General features: G+C 38.5%; 1 protein-coding gene across 5 annotated transcripts in view; it reads right to left on the bottom strand.

The window, feature by feature from the left end:
- Cd109 (CD109 molecule) overlaps nt 1-17420 on the bottom strand; it is a 254922-nt gene that overhangs the window by 81750 nt on the left and 155752 nt on the right. For all 5 annotated transcript variants that reach the window (XM_074079282.1, XM_074079291.1, XM_074079280.1 and 2 more), the window contains 2 exons: nt 9108-9326; nt 8552-8696 (listed from right to left, as the gene is read on the bottom strand). In XM_074079282.1, coding sequence (XP_073935383.1) covers nt 8552-8696; nt 9108-9326 — 364 coding nt within the window. The remainder of the gene's footprint in view (nt 1-8551; nt 8697-9107; nt 9327-17420) is intronic.

Raw genomic sequence — 17420 nt, 5'->3', positions numbered from 1 at the left:
ATAGACAACATTAAAGAGGAAAACTGCCAGGATATGGAAAACCTCAGAAAAAAGAACAAAACAGAACTGCAAAACAAAATGGAAGGCCAATCCAGCAGAATAGAACAAACAGAAAACAGAATCTCAGAACTTGAAGATGAAATGGTAATTAAAGGAAAAACCAAAGAACTATTAATTAAACAACTCAAGACCTGTGAAAAGAAAATGCAAGAACTCACTGACTCCATCAAAAGACCAAACTTGAGAATCATAGACATCAAAGAACAAGAGGTGCAAGCGAAGGGAATGTGTAATATATTCAACAAAATAATAATGGAAAATTTCCCAAATCTAGAGAAAGATATTCCAATACAGATGCAAGAGGCCTCCAGGACACCAAACAGACCAGATCAAAATAGAACTACTCCACGACATATCATCATTAAAACAACAAGTTCAGAAACTAAGGAAAGAATATTGAAGGCTGTAAGAGAGAAAAAACAAGTAACATACAAAGGTAAACCCATCAAAATCACAGCAGACTTCTCAACAGAAACATTAAAAGCAAGAAGAGCATGGGGTGAGATCTTCTGGGCACTGAATGAAAATAACTTCACCCCCAGGATACTCTACCCAGCAAAGCTATCATTCAAAATAGATGGAGCAATAAAAGTCTTCCATGATAAGCAGAAACTAAAACAATATTTGACCACAAAGCCACCATTACAAAAGATTCTGCAAGGGATCCTGCACACAGAAAGTGACACCCGACTTAACCATGAAAAGGCAGGCAGCACCAAACCACAGGATAAGAAAAAGCAAGACAGTAGAGAGTAACATCAAGTTAGCTACACACAATCAAACCTTCAAACAACTAAGATAACTAAATGGCAGGAATCACCACATACCTATCAGTACTAACGATTAATGTTAATGGACTTAATTCACCCATCAAAAGACACCATTTGACAAAATGGATTAAAAAAGAAGATCCAACAATTTGTTGCTTACAGGAGACTCATCTCACCGACAGATAAGCATATGCTTAGGATGAAAGGCTGGAAGAAGATTTACCAAGCCAATGGCCCCCGAAAACAAGCAGGAGTAGCAATACTTATCTCTGACAAAGTAGAATTCAAACCTACATTGATCAAACGAGATAAAGAAGGACATTCCATACTAATAAAAGGGGAAATAGACCAAAAGGAAATAATAATCATCAATCTGTACGCACCCAATGTCAACGCACCCAATTTCATCAAACATACCCTGAAAGACCTAAAAGCATATATAAACGCCAACACAGTGGTTGTGGGAGACTTTAACACTCCATTATCATCAATAGATAGGTCATCCAAACAAAAACTCAATAAAGAAATCCAAGAACTAAAATATGCAATAGATCAAGTGGACCTAGTAGATGTCTACAGAACATTTCATCCAACCTCTACACAATATACATTCTTCCCTGCAGCCCATGGAACCTTCTCCAAAATAGATCATATCCTAGGGCACAAAGCAAGCCTCAGCAAATATAAGAAAATAGAAATAATACCGTGTATACTATCTGACCACAATGCAGTAAAAGTAGAACTCAACAACAAAAGTAAAGACAAAAAACATGCAAACAGCTGGAAACTAAATAACTCATTACTTAATGAAGAATGGACCATCGATGCAATAAAAGAGGAAATTAAAAAGTTCCTGGAAGTCAATGAAAATGAAAACACAACCTACCGGAACCTATGGGACACAGCTAAGGCAGTCCTGAGAGGAAAGTTTATAGCCATGAGTGCATATATTAAAAAGACTGAAAGATCCCAAATCAATGACCTAGTGATAGATCTCCAACTCCTAGAAAAACAAGAACAAGCAAATCCCAAAACAAATACAAGGAGAGAAATAATAAAAATAAGAGCTGAAATCAATGAAATAGAAACCAAAAAAACCATACAAAGAATTAATGAAACAAAAAGTTGGTTCTTTGAAAAAATAAACAAGATCGATAGACCCCTGGCAAACCTGACTAAAATGAGGAGAGAATAAACCCAAATTAGTAGAATTAGGAATGCAAAAGGGGAGATAACAACAAACACCATGGAAGTCCAGGAAATCATCAGAGACTACTTTGAGAACCTATATTCAAATAAATTTGAAAATCTAAAAGAAATGGACAGATTTCTAGATACATATGATCATCCAAAACTGAACCAAGAGGAAATTAATCACCTGAATAGACCTATGACACAAAATGAAATTGAAGCAGCAATCAAGAGTCTCCCCAAAAAGAAAAGTCCAGGACCAGATGGATTCTCTGCTGAATTCTATCAGACCTTTAAAGAAGAACTGATAACAACACATTTTATGAAACTAGTATTACACCTATCCCAAAACCAGGCAAAGACACCTCAAAAAAGGAGAACTGTAGGCCTATCTCCTTTTTTTAATTTTAATTTTATTCATATGTGCATTCAATGTTTGGGTCATTCCTCCCCCATTCCCTCTTCCCCCTGTCTTACTCCCCCCACCACACTCCCTCCCTTAATCCCCCTTACCCTGTCCTGGTGTTGATGTTTGAGTAGTAGTTCTGTCATTGTCTGATCACCAGCTTTGTGAATGTCTACCTGAGGCTGTGGCTCACCTGCCTCCTACTGTCAGTCATCTGCTGCCACATGCTTTGTTTATTGAGAGTTCTCCTGGACACATGCCCCTTTCATAATCTCCAGTATGCAGCCCTACCCACCTGTTACAATTGCAGTCTGTTTTTTTCTTTTATTTAGAGTTCACATGGGATGTGCCCCTCCCCCACTCTCCAGTGCAGCGTGCCACACTTCACTGCTGTTGCAAGCCTTCCCCTCTCCAAGCACACTGGGGGAGGTGGCACCACACCTGCCTACTCTGGCCGGCATGTTTATTTACAGTTCACGTGGGAAGTACCCCTCCCCCACTCTCCAGTGGAACCCTCCTCACGACAGTCACTGTTACAAGCTTTCCCACTCTAAGGTTGCTGGGCGGGTGCTGTCATTCCTGGCTTCTCTAGTGGGCTTGTTTATTTACAGTTCCACGAGGGAGTGCCCCTCCCCCACCCTCTGGAGCTCAGGGTGCCCTGCCCTCTTTGCTACCTTTCTTTTTTTTTCAGCTGCTTGTTTATTATTCAGCTTGTTTTTTTCTCTTTTTTCCCTGGGTGGGGGTCAGTCTGTCCAGGGGACTATGCTGATCTGGCCCAGGGTTGTGTGTGGGAGTACCGTGTGCCTCTTAGCTCACCTGGTGGTCTGCTTCTCCCAAGCAGGTTAGGCACTGGTGTCTGGTGGCGCAGGAGCCCTCCTGGTTTCTCTGTTTAATGTGGAGTGGGGATGCTATGCGTGGGCTGGGGTGTGGAGGTGTTGGAGTTCTGCCTCTTTTTGGTGGTTTTTCCTGCCAGGTGTATCTCCAGTGTCTCTCCAAGAGTTTACTTTAGGAAGCACATTTTCTGCTTCCTCCCTCTAGTCGCCATCTTGGAATCTCTCTCTATTCATTTTTTATAGGAAATACATCAACCATATTTGCTTTCTTAACTGCTTCTTTTACCCTCCTTTCTCATATGTGACCTCTTCTTAGCATAATCTGTTTTTCATAACATTGCTGTATTTATAGTAGGTCTGTATTCCACATATGAGAGAAAACATGCAGCCTTTGGCTATCTGAACCTGGCTTATTTCACTCCAGCTCCATCCATTACCTGCAAATGACAAAATCTCACTCTTCTTTATGGCTGAGTAAAACTCCATTGTGTATAAATACCATATTTTCTTAATCCATTCATCACTAGTGGGACACCTTGGCTGTTTGCATCCCTTAGCTATTGTGATTGAAATAAACATGGGTGTGCAGGTGTCTTTGTTGTAACCTGACATACATTCCTCCAGGTATATCCTTAGCAGTGGTATTGCTGGATCATATTGTAATTCTACTTTCAGTTTTTTGAGGACCCTCTGTACTGTACTCCACAGTGGTTATACTAATTTACATTCCCACCTACAGGGTCTGAGGCTTCCTTTTCCCCACATCCTTGCCAACATTTGTTGTTTGTGTTCTTGATGGTAGCCATTCTAACAGGAGTGAAATAGAATCTTAACATGGTTTTGATTTGCATTTCCTTTCTGGCCAGGAATGTTGAGCATTTTTTCATGTGTTTTGGTCCGTTTGGATTGCTTCCTTTGAAAAGGCTCTGTTTGGTTCATGTGCCAATTTCAGTGGGTCATCAACTTTTGGGGAGTTTAGTTTTTTCAGTTCCCTGTATATTCTGGTTACTAATTCCTTTTCATATGTATAGCTAGCAAAAATTTTCTCCTATTCTGTGACCAGCCTCTTCTATTTGGTGACCATTTCTTTTGTTGTGCAGGTTTTCATTTCATGAGTCCCACTTGTCAATCCTTTCTCTTAGCTGCTGAGCCATCTGAGTTCTATTTAGAAAGTCATTGCCTATGCTTATTAATTCAAGTGTATTCCCTGCTCTGTCCTGCACTAGCTTCAAAGTTTCAGGCCTTACATTAAAGTCCTTAATCTGCTTTGATACTTAAACAGGGTGAAAAACATAGAAGTTGTTTCAGTTTTCTGCATGCTGATACCAAGTTTTCCCAGCAACATTTGTTGAAGAGCCTGTCATTTCTCCATCATATGTTTTTAGCACCTTTGTCAAAAATCGAGTGGGCGTAACAGTGTGAATTCATATGTGGATCTTCCATTCTGTTCCACTGGTATTCCTGTCTATTTTTGCAGCAGTACCATATGGTTTTCATTGCTATAGCTCCATAGTATAGTTTGAAGTTGGGTATTGTGATACCTCCAATGTTGCTCTGTTTGCTCAAACTTGTGTCTTGGCTATTTGTGATCTCTTCTGCTTCCAAATGAACTTTAGTGTTGATTTTTCAATCTTCTTGATAAATGTCACTGGAATGACATTGGAATTTTGAATTGCATTGAACATGTAGATTGATTTTGGTAGTACAGCCATTTTCACAATATTGATTCTGCCAATCCATGAGCATGGAAGATCTTTCCATCTTCTGTACTCTTCTTCAATTTCTTTCTTCAGTGGTTTATAGTTTTTACTGTAGAGGCCTTTTACATCCTTTGCTAAGGTTATTTCAAGGTGGTTTTGAGAGGCTATTATAAATGGAATTGTTTTCCTGTATTCTTTCTCAGTCTGCTCATTGATGGTGTATAGAAAGGTTACTAATTTTTTTAATTCACTTTGCATTCTAGTACTTTGTGCAGGTGTTTCTGTTGTCTAGGAGATTTTTGGTGGAGTTTTTTGGGTCTTTTAGATATAAGATCATGTCATCTGCAAAAAAACGATACTTTGACTTCTTCCTGTTATATTTGTATTCCTTTTTTTCTTCTTCCTGTCTTATTACTCTGCCTAGAAATTGCAAGATTATGTTGAATAAGAGTGGAGAGAGTGAACACCCTTGTTTTATTCCTAACTTTAGAGAAAATGGTTTCATTTTTTTCTCCATTTGGTATGATATTGACAATAGGCTTGTCATATATAACTTTCATCGTGTTGAGGTACATTCCTTCTATTCCTAGTTTCATAACAGTTTTTATCATGAATGGATGTTGAATTATGTCAAAGGCTTTTTTGAAGGTTATGTTTTTAATATTCATGGTGACATAAACAGATCCCTGAATTCACAGAAGTGAGGTTATATTCACACATTCTGGCTACACAATAGGTTGTTAGAGTACCATATGAAAGTAAAAGTTGATAAGGCATTCTTTTTAATCAAGCATTAATATTAAACCTCACTGAAAATTTTTTGGTGGTGCCAGGGTTTGACTTCAAAGTTTCATGCTTGCTAGGCATTCTGCCACTTGAGCCACACTTCCCAGCCCTATTGCTCTGCTCTGGTTATTTTTGAGATAGGGTCTAGCTGCTTTTTGCTGGGACCGCAATCTACTTCCTGCTATAGCTGGGATGACAGGAATATGCTACCACACCCAGGTTTTTCCATTGAGATGGGGTCATACAGACTTTTTTGCCTGGGCTGGATGGAAACATTTATCCTCCCTATCTCAGACTCCTTCATAACTAGAATGATCAGCTCATGCAACAATGCCCAGCTATTGGTTGAGATGGTCGGCCTACCAGGTAACAAGGATTATAGGTGTGAGCCACAGTACCCATCTTATTTCTATGACCTAGATACACTGATTTATATGTAAGGAGTGATGGATGTATTTAAAATTCAAGGCTTCTTCCTTGTGTGTGTATATATGCATATATACATATATGCACATAGGCATGTCTGTGTTATGTTGTGTATAAACTGTTTCCCCGAGTATCACAACACTGTGAAGATGTCAAAGCAGAATTTATTCTCCTAAACAGAACACCTATTAATTCTTTTTAAGAATTACAGGTTCATGTCTGTAATCCTAGGTATTCAGGAGGCAGAGATAAGGAGGTTAAAAGATAGCCCAGGCAAACAGTTCAGAGACCCTAAGTTGAAAATACTAAAAATGGCTGGCAAGTAGCTGAAGTGGTAGAACACCTGCCTAGCAAATGTGAGACCCTGAGTTCTAACCCCAATACAGCCCCCAAAAAATTATTCTTAAGGCAGCAATAAGGTCCTCTCCATAAAGACTGTCTATTAGCAGTTCTAATAAAAAAAAAAAAGCATGACACCTGTAGGTGATATTTGAAAGACTTCTGAAAAATTGACATGGTTCCTGATACCTTAAAGACTTAAACTGTTTAGACATCATTAATTTTAGATATTTTTTTCAGTTATTTGTAAACCACAACTCTGTAAACAAACCATTTATGATGGGTAATTTTTCTATCAACACGAGTGAACTTTAAGGCGCCCAGATTAAACACTGATGAGGGTTTCTGGTTAAGATTAGCATTCGAGTCAGTAGTCTTAGGAAAACAGACTGACCTCAAAAATATGTGTGGTAGGGCTGAGGTGTCACTCAGTGGCACAGCACTTTCATAGTATTCACAGGGCCTTGGTTTGATCCCCAACACTACAAAAAAAAATGTATGGGCATTATCCTATACATTGCAGGCCTGACTAGAACAAAAGGAGGAGAGGAGGGGTTTGTCCCTTTTGCCTGCCTCACTACATGAGCTGGAACATCACATCTCATCTTCTGTCCTTGGACTGAGATTTACGTCATCAGCTCTCATGGGCCTCAGGCCTTCAGACTCATTCTGAATGACACCACTGGCTTTCCTGAGTCTCCAGCTTGCAAAAGAAGATCATGGGACTCCTCAGGCTCCAGAATCACAGGAGCAAATTCCTCATAATAAATCCACATTTATGTATGTCTAAGACACCACTGCATAAGAGCTATGTGTAATTCAGAAGTATTTTAGCTAACTGGAAGGTAACTAAGAGAAGTAACTAAAGTTCATGGGTAGTTTACTATTGTAAAGCTTACTTATAAACTGCACAGAGAACCACATAGGCAGTGGTCAAAATAATTCGAGGAACCTTTGCAGAATGTACCTGCCCTACATAGCCCAAGAAATTTTAATTCAGTAGATTTGGAGTAGAGCCTAGATGTTTGTGCTTGCTCTGTTCTTAGAAATGTTCCTTCAGGGACTGGTGAGTGGCTCAAGTGGTAGAGTACCTGTCCAGCAAGCATGTGACTCTGAGTTCAAACCCAAGTATTGCCAAAAAATCACCTAAATACAATATATAGAGAAATGATCCTTCCCTCTGGCCACAGTTTAGTGGGGTCTTGCTACGGAAATGGGGTCTGCCTACCAAGGACTCACCATCACCTGGGAGCTTGTTAGAAACGCAGAATTCAACTGAGCCCACTGTCTCATGCCTATAATCCTAGCTACATGGGAGGCAGAGATCCAGGCCAGCCTGGGCAAAATGTTCACAAGAACCAACTCAACCAATAAAACATAGGTGTGTTAGAAAGCAACTGTCATCTCAGCTGTACAAGAAGTGTAACTAGAAGGATCACACTCCAGACTGACCTGGGCACAAATGTGAGACCCTATTAAAAAATAAGTAAAGCAAAATGAACTGGGAGTATGGCTTCAGTGGTACAGCACCTGCCTAACAAGCATGAGACCCTGAATTCAAACCCCAGTACAATCAAAAAAAAAAAAAAAAAGAAAGGAAGAAATGCAGAATCTCAGGCCCCACCACAGCCCTATATAAGCCAAAATTTGCTTTTAAGTAAGAATCCAAGACTGGATGTGCTGGCACTTGCCTGTAATTCTAACACTCAGGAGGCTAAGGCAGGATGATCAAGAGTATGAGGCCACCCTGGGCTACTTAGCAAGACCCTGTCTGAAAAAACAAAAAACAAACAAACCAAAAAGATTCTGCAGACAATTCATATGCACATTGAAGATTGAGAAGAACTAGTTGGGATACCATAATTTGCTAACTTATCTACTGCAGTCAACACTTAGGAACAACTAAAAGCTTTCATGATCTCTCAGATATAAATAAGAATATACACATATAAATACACACACACACACACACACACACACACACGTATGTATATAATCACCTACAAATAAACCAGTAGTTAGTGATACACTCTATCTTACCTATTACAGAGATCTGAAATCTTTCACTGCCATGCACTGTATCAGGAGGAAACAAGAAACTGAAAGTCTTCTGGGTAGTTTGGATTTTGTTGTCAGTCAAGTCTAATAACATGGAATGTGAATATGATTTTTCTATACCTTCAGCCTATGAGGAAAGGAAATAATTAATATTTTATCTGAATGTCTTCTCAAAAAAAGTCTACAACATTTAGTTTACCTGCACTAAGGAATTGCAAAATCTCATATCTGCTAATCAACTTCATGATTTATAGGATTGCATGTAACACAGTATGTAGATGTAAATGACTACAAAAGACTTGATAGTCTCTAAACTCACACTCCCAATTAAATTTTAAAAGAAAAATGGCAACTATTTCTAAAATATATACCTGTTATATCTTCACATGCAGATAAGAAAACAACTATGCATTACAAGAAAGATGGAGAAAACGACCTATTAGGCTTGTCAACAGACTTAGTGGAGATAAGAAGCATCTTCTGTTTGCTTTTCAATTATGCATTTCCATTTTATTCATTTAAGACTCTAAATATTTACCTTTACTAAAATCTTCTGGGTGATAGCATCAGAAGCAGTGGGTGACACAGCTATGACTGTGATAGGAATTTCCCCCAGATGTGTGGGCTTGACAGGGAAGAGAACAGTGGCCCCATCCTCACTGGGAACAAGAATGGTCTGCTGGTGGTCTGTGGCATTGATTTCATTTGAAGTCATTAGAATATCAAATCTGTCACTTTTATCAATGATTACCTTAACCTGGAAGAAAACAAAATAAAAGGTTTTATTTAATAAATGCTCTTTGTGAAGTATTGCCACCACTCTAACTCCTGTTAATCTGTGAGGATAAAGACTAGAAAAAGATGAGGTAAAGACTTGGCCAAAAGGAGAAGAAAGGGATTCAGGAAAAATGTTCTTTTATAGAGTATCCCATTCCCCCACAAGAAACATGGAGAAAAGGCACGATTTCTTTTTTCGATGAAGACAGGCTCTAGTTCTGTATCCCAGGCTACCCTGGATCCTCCTGCCTCAGCCTCTCAATTGCTGGGATTACAAGCATGTGACTGCACCCTAGCTATGGAAAAAACACTGTCCACCTCTGTTTCTACTTCTATCAATAACACCAAATTATCTGTTTATGCAAAGTCATTGAGTGATAAGGTGGTGCTGAGAAAAGTTATTTCAAATATTGTTATCATCTTCCTCATGATTAAACTGCCATCCTACGAGACACTGCTCACATTGGAAAAATACCAGTCAGACAGAAGCGCCCAGATGGCCAGGGAAGACACAGACAACAAGATAAGCTAAGCGGTACTCCCACAGACAACCCTAGGCCAGCTCAGCATACCCCTAGAAAGACTGACACCACACCCAGGGAAAAAAGAGAACCTGAATAATAAGCAATAACAACAAAAAAGACACATAGCAAAGAGGGCGGGGCACCCTGAGCACTGAAGAGGAGAGGAGGGGAAATCCCTCACAAGCCAGCTGGAGAAGGCAGGAGCGGCAGCACACACCCAGCAACCAGTAGTGGGAAAGCTTGTAAAAGTGGTGGTGGAAGGAAAACTCCACAGGAGAGGGGGGAAGACCTACTTCCCACATAAACAAGCTGGCCTGAGAAAGCTGGTGCGGTGTTACCCCCCCCCCAGTGTGCTTGGAAAGGGGAAACCTTGTAGCAGTGGCATCACGCCCAGGAGAACTCTGGATAAACAAAACCTGAGGAGCTAGGTGAGTGTTAAGTTCATGCCAGAGATCGGCATAAATAAAGCCTCCAGCAACAGGAGGCTGACAGCAGTGGGCAGCTGAGCCACAGCCTCAGATAGCCATTCACAGAACTTTCTCCAGACTCCTTTTTACTCTCCCTACCTTTGATGAGACAACAACCAAACTACAAATGCATGCTGAAAAACTTACTGAAACTGTATTGCATTCAAACTTGGCACACTTTGTGGGTTTTTTTTTTGTTTTGTGCTGTTTTGTTTTGTTTTGTTTTGTTCCCCTTTGATGAGACAATGACAGAACTACTTCTGAGACCCCATCTCCAGGACTGAAGGCTGAGGGACAAACACCAAAATTATTAAGACTGAAACTTTATTGCATTTGCACTTGGAGATTTTTTTTTCATTTATTTATTTATTTTTATTATCAATCCTCACTCCATCTGTCTAATGCCTGTTCAGCTTACTGTTGATTAGTACACTATCTCTCCCGGTTTATACCTTTGAAACATTTTTAGTTGTTTGTTTTGTTTTTTTCTACTTGTTTTTCCCTTTTGCTTTAACTTCTTTGCTTTCCATCTCCTCTCACCCTTCCATTCCAAACAGAACCATTGTTATTAAAACAAGCTAGAAAATACTTAACTGCACACAGTACAGGCACAATAACATCACCAAGGGCAATGACAGGAAGACAGAAAAAACATGAAAACCAGTTTCCCCACAGCAAAAAATTAGTACAGGAACCAGAGGGAAATGAACAAAACAAATACTCAGATCCAAACTCCAAAAAAATGAAGATAAACTATGCCAAAGAACCAAACGAAGGCCACAAGAAAAATCTAAAAGAAGAAATAATACAGGTAATCAATGAGAATTTTATAGAGATGATACCGGATATGATCAACCAAAATGTACAGGAGACAGTCAAGAAATTCCAAGACAAAAAAATAGAGAATTTGAAAAAGCACAAGAAGAAATAAAAGAAACCATAGAACCACTGTATAAACACCAAAGTGAAACAAAGAACACGATTAATAAAGCGATAAATGAACTCAGGACAAAAATAGACAACACTGAAGAGGAAGAAACTCAGGATATGGAAAACCTCAGAAAAAAGAACGAAACAGAATTTCAAAACAAAATGGAAGGCCAATCCAGCAGAATAGAACAAACAGAAGACACAATCTCAGAACTCAAAGATGAAATGGTAATTAAAGGAAAAACCGAAGAACTATTAGTAAAAAACTCAAGACCTGTGAAATGAAAATTCAAGAACTCCCCGACTCCATCAAAAGACCAAACCTGAGAATCATGGGCATTGAAGAAGGAGAAGAGGTGCAAGCAAAGGGAATGCGTAATATATTCAACAAAATAATAACAAAAAATTTCCCGAAACTAGAGAAAAATATTCCCATACAGACGCAAGAGGCCTCCAGAACACCACACAGACCATATCAAAATAGAACGACTCCACAGCATAACATCATTAAAACAACAAGTACAGAAACTAGGGAAAGAATACTGAAGGCTGTAAGAGAGAAAAACCAACTAACATACAAAGGTAAATCCATCAAAATCACAGCAGACTTCTCAAAAGAAACATTAAAAGCAAGAAGAGCTTTGGGTGAGATCTTCCGGGCACTGAACAAAAATAACTTCAACGCCAGGATACTCTACCCAGCAAAACTATCATTCAAAATAGATGGAGCAATAAAAATCTTCCATGAGAAGCAGAAACTACAACAATATGTGACCACAAAGCCACGACTACAAATGATTCGTCAAGGGATTCTGCACACAGAAAGTGAAACCCAACATAACCATGAAAGGGCAGGCAGCACCAAACTACAGGAAAAGAAAAAGCAAGAAAGTAAAGAGTAACATCAAGTTAGGTACACACAATCAAACCTTCAAACAACTAAGACAACTAAATGACAGGAATGACCACATACCTATCAATACTAACACTTAATGTTCACAGATTAATTCCCCCATCAAAAGACACTGTTTGAGAAATGGGATGAAAAAGAAAGATCCAACAATCTGTTGTTTACAGGAGACCCATCTCATCAACAGAAATAAGCATAGGCTTATGATGAAATACTGGAAGAAGATTTACCAAGCCAATGGCCCCGAAAACAGGCAGGAGTAGCAATACTTATCTCGGACAGAGTAGACTTCAAACCTACATTGCTCAAACGAGATAAAGGAGGACATTCCATGCTAATAAAAGGGGAAACAGACCAAAAGGAAATAACAATTATCAACCTATATGCATCCAATGTCAACGCACCCAATTTCATCAAACATACACTGAAGGACATAAAAGCATCTATTAATTCCAACACAGTGGTCCTGGGAGACTTTAACACCTCATTATCATCAATAGATACGTCATCCAAACAAAAAAATCAATAAAGAAATCCAAGATCTAAAATATACCATAGATCAAATGGATGTATTGATACCTACAGAACATTTCATCCAACTTCTACACAATATACATTCTTCTCAGCAACCCATACAACCTTCTCCAAAATAGATCATATGCTAGGGCACAAAGCAAGCCTCAGCAAATATAAGAAAATAGCTATGCATTCTATCTGATCACAATGCAATAAAACTAGAACTCAACAACAAAAGTAAAGACAAAAAACATGCAAACAGCTGGAAACTGAATACCTTATTGCTTAATGAACAATGGGTCATTGATGAAATACAAGAGGAAATTAAAAAGTTCCTGGAAGTCAATGAAAATGAAAACACAATCTACCGGAACCTATGGGACACAGCAAAGGCAGCCTGAGAGGAAAGTTTATACCCATGAGTGCATATATTAAAAAGACTGAAAGATCCCAAATCAATGACCTAATGATACATCTCAAACTCCTAGAAAAACAAGAACAAGCAAATCCCAAAACAAATACAAGGAGAGAAATAATAAAAATAAGAGCTGAAATCAAAGAAACAGAAACCAAAAAAACCATACAAAGAATTAATGAAACGAAAAGTTGGTTCTTTGAAAAATTAAGCAAGATCGACAGACCCCTGGCAAACCTGACTAAAATGAGGAGAGAAAAAACCCAAATTAGTAGAATTAGGAATGCAAAAGGGGAGATAACAACAAACACCATGGAAGTCCAGGAAATCTGAGTGAGGTCAGCCTGGCCCAAAAGACCAAAAGTCGTATGTTCTCCCTCATATGTGGACATTAGATCGAGGGCAAACACAACAAGGGGATTGGACTTTGATCACTTGATAAAGCGAGAGCACACAAGGGAGGTATGAGGATAGGTAAGACACCTAAAAAACTAGATAGCATTTGTTGCTCTCAACACAGAGAATCTAAAGCAGATACTTTAAAGCAACTGAGACCAATAGCTGATGGGGACCAGACTAGAGAAAAGGTTAGATCAAGAAGAATTAACCTAGAAGGTAACACACATGCACAGGAAATCAATGTGAGTCAACTCCCTGTATAGCTATCCTTATCTCTACTAGCAAAAACATTTGGTCCTTCCTATTATTGCTTATACTCTCTCTACAACAAAATTAGAGATAAGGGCAAAACAGTTTCTGCCGGGTATCGAGGGGTGGGGGGGAAAGGGAGGGAGTGGAGGTAGGGGGGAAAAATGACCCCCTCTTCTTATGAATAAAAAAAAAAGAAAAATACCAGTCAAACAGAACAACGTGTTATATCCATTGAGATCTGTGAAAAATTATTCTAGAAAAAGTGTGACATTAGTCCTGAGTTGTATTGTGATTACAAACTTTGTAAATTATGCCAAAGTTGCTATTCTCATCACTAGCAGTATTTTTCTTAGGTTCTATAATGAGGGTGCCTAGATGAGCTTTAAGACATCTGAGAAATCTTTGTCCATTTTACAAAAGAGAGGGGGACCTCCTGGCCAGATCTGACCAATACTATGTAAAGTTTAAGGAAGGGGTAAAACTCCTCTGCTGTGGGGGGAGTGAACTGGATGTCAAACACCCCACACCATCCCCCTCCACAGTCAGCTCCACAGTGGTCTGCTCCAGCTGTGAGGTGAACCTTAGGGTTCCAGGCATAACTTTTGAGGGTTTGTTGCCTTTTGAGGCTCAGCCTGGTCTTAGCAACAGCCAGAGCAGCCTCGGAGCCATGGATGGGCCCAAGGCTGTTGCTTAGCCATACTTGGGGCTGGTCCTAAAGGACATTTTCAGGGTTGTGACAACAAACCCTGAAGAAATTAGATGAAAGCCCCGTGATTTTCTGTGGGAACTGCTGCTATATGTAGCAATTACTGGACTTTTTTCAATTCTATTGCTTTTGTGGAGAAGTTTTCAGTGACTTAGAAACCAACATTATGTGAGAGGAGAAACAAATCTGGCCACAGAACTTTCTGGACTCATTAAAAGAAATGAGGCTACTTGAAGAAGTTAACCTTGTGGAAAAACAGTGTGATGCCTTCATGTCATCTTCAAGAGAGGCCAGCTTTGAGATGTGCTCAATGGAAGCACAGATGCTGAAGGCAGCCTGTGAACAGCTGAAAAGATCCAAGTCTAAACTTGATGAAGTCCTCCTTCTAGAAAAACAGCTGAAAGCAGAGAAATCTAAACGTTCTAAACAAGTTGAATTGATGAAGGAAATGTCAAAACTAATACTGGCCCTAGAAGATAAATCAAAATCTCTGGAATCCAACGTACTTAATGCCAAAACAACCTTAAGAATACTTCAAAACAATGCAGCACATCTGAAGGACTCAGTAAGAGATGTTTGGAAGGAAAATGCCCAGCTTCAGGAAAGCTGCAAGCAGCTTTCACAAGAAGCACAAGTGTGGAAGGAGCCAGTGAGTGAACTGATGAAACAGAAGACAACAGTTTATACTCAGTTGGGTGAAGTAGACACAATAAAGGAAGACTTCACAAAACATATTAAAAATCTCCAGACTAGACAAGCCACAGTACAGGCAGAGAAGACATGGTTTGAAATTGAGAATCAGAAGCTTCAGCAGAATCTTAAGACCACCGCTGAACTGCATGAAGAAAAGAGAATGATATACTGCATGAAATTCATGGCAGAGGATCATTACCGGCTAGAGACAGAGAAGAAACTTTCCCAAGCACAAGAAAAGACCAGCCATGCAGCTGAAGAGCTGGAGACCTGTAAAAAGGTAGCCAGAGAGCTTGAAGAAAACTTAGAGAGAATCAACCGTTATTATCAAAAGCGAACTCTTTACTATCAGAAAAAAGCTCATTTAAATTGGCTGGTAGCCCAGAATTCTGAAAAACAACTCAACTATCTTACAATGGTTAAATGCCAGGGAAAGACAAAAATTCATCAAAATGAACTCAGAATTTGAAATAGTAGAAGATCCTTATGCATTTGATATTTCACATGCAGCATATGCTAGAGAGCCTTTTCCACCTGGTGGCCCAACACTGGGCCCTGGTTGTGTTCCTCCTGTCCGAAGTCCAGTGTTCCCAGGGGATCCCAGGAGCAACTTCCTGAGAAGAGGGCTGCCTTTTCCACCACCTCTCCCAGGAAGTATGTTTGGAGCTCCTCACCATTTTGTACCACCAAGGGCAGTGCTCCCAATGGATCCCAGGAGCCATTTTCTCAGAAGAGGCCCACCTTTTCCACCACCTCCTCCAGACAAGATGTCTGCAGCTTCCTCAGATCATTTTACACCAAGGGGTTTCCCTGACCCACCACATCCTCCATTCCAGTGAGAAATGTCTCTTCACCCAGGGCTGTCCCCAATTAACTTCCCTCAAGAACTGGATGTCCCTGCTGCATACACATTCTCAAAGTAGAACTGAGTTTTCTTCAAGGTCAATCCTACCTTTAAACTTCCCGGTACTGAAGATCTAGAACTACAAGAAGAAACATGGCAATATTTTGATCTCTTTTCAAAGCACTTTTGACTTCTATTTCAATTTAAATTACTACTGTTAATTTGTACTGTACATTAGTCATTATTCTTTATGTTCAATTGAGGATTAATAGAATTTTAATTCTCAGAATAGTATGTTTTAATAGACAATATAAATATGAATCTTTTTATTTTATTTCCATTCTCATATTTTGATAGTACATTAGATGTTCATTTTATTCTAGGTAGTATAGCTATTTTCATTTGATTATCTAATCTCATATGACATAAATAATATTTGGAGTTTTGCGTATGTAAGTTTACAGCTGGGCTATTTTCAACTCCAAAGACTGTTGTCCTTATGCCAAAAAATGTACTGTAATTGTAGACTAAAGTGAAACTAAGATCTCTTATCAAAGTACTTTTGACTTCTCTCTCATCTTCATTGTAAATTACCACTGTTATTTAGTCATTATCCTTTACATCAAACTCAAGCTTAGCAAAGTATAAGACTCAGGACAGTATTTTATAAAAAGATGATTTAAATATTAATCTTATTGTATTATCATTTTATTCTGGATACTGTAACTCTTTTAACTTCATTATTTAACCCACTATTACATAAATAATAATTGGAGTATTATGGATATAGTCTTGCAATTTTAAACTCCAAAGTTTTTGACTTCATGCCAAGAAATTTATTTACTATAATTACAGACCAATGTGAAAGTAAGATCTCTTTTCAGAATACCTTTGACTTCTGTCTCATTTTCATTTCAAATTAATACTGTGATTTAGTCATTACATTTTACATCAAATTCAAGCTTAATCGAAGTATAAGTGCTAGAATAGTATTTTATAAATACATGATTTAAATATGAATCTTATTATTTTATTTCTTTTCTACTATATTTTCATTTAATTCTAGATAGTGTAACTATTTTAACTGCATTATTTAATCCACTATTACATAGATAATTGGAGGATATAATCTTGCATTGGGGCAATTTTTACTCCAAACTTTGTGTCTTCATACAAAGAAATTATTTTACTATACTTGCACACCAATTTCAAAGTAATTGAAAAAAGTACTCTCTTTTTAGAGTACTTTTGACTGCTCACTCATTTTCATTATAAATTACTACTGTTATTTAGTCATTATACTTTATATCAAATTCAAGCTTAATAGAATTATAATTCTCAGGATAATATTTTATTTACAAATGCTTTAAATATGAATTTTAATGTCATTTTATTCTAGATAGTGTAACTATTTTAAT

Source organism: Castor canadensis, chromosome 1 (assembly GCF_047511655.1).
Source record: "Castor canadensis chromosome 1, mCasCan1.hap1v2, whole genome shotgun sequence".
Taxonomy (NCBI): domain Eukaryota; kingdom Metazoa; phylum Chordata; class Mammalia; order Rodentia; family Castoridae; genus Castor; species Castor canadensis.
This window is presented reverse-complemented; position numbering and strand designations above follow the sequence as displayed.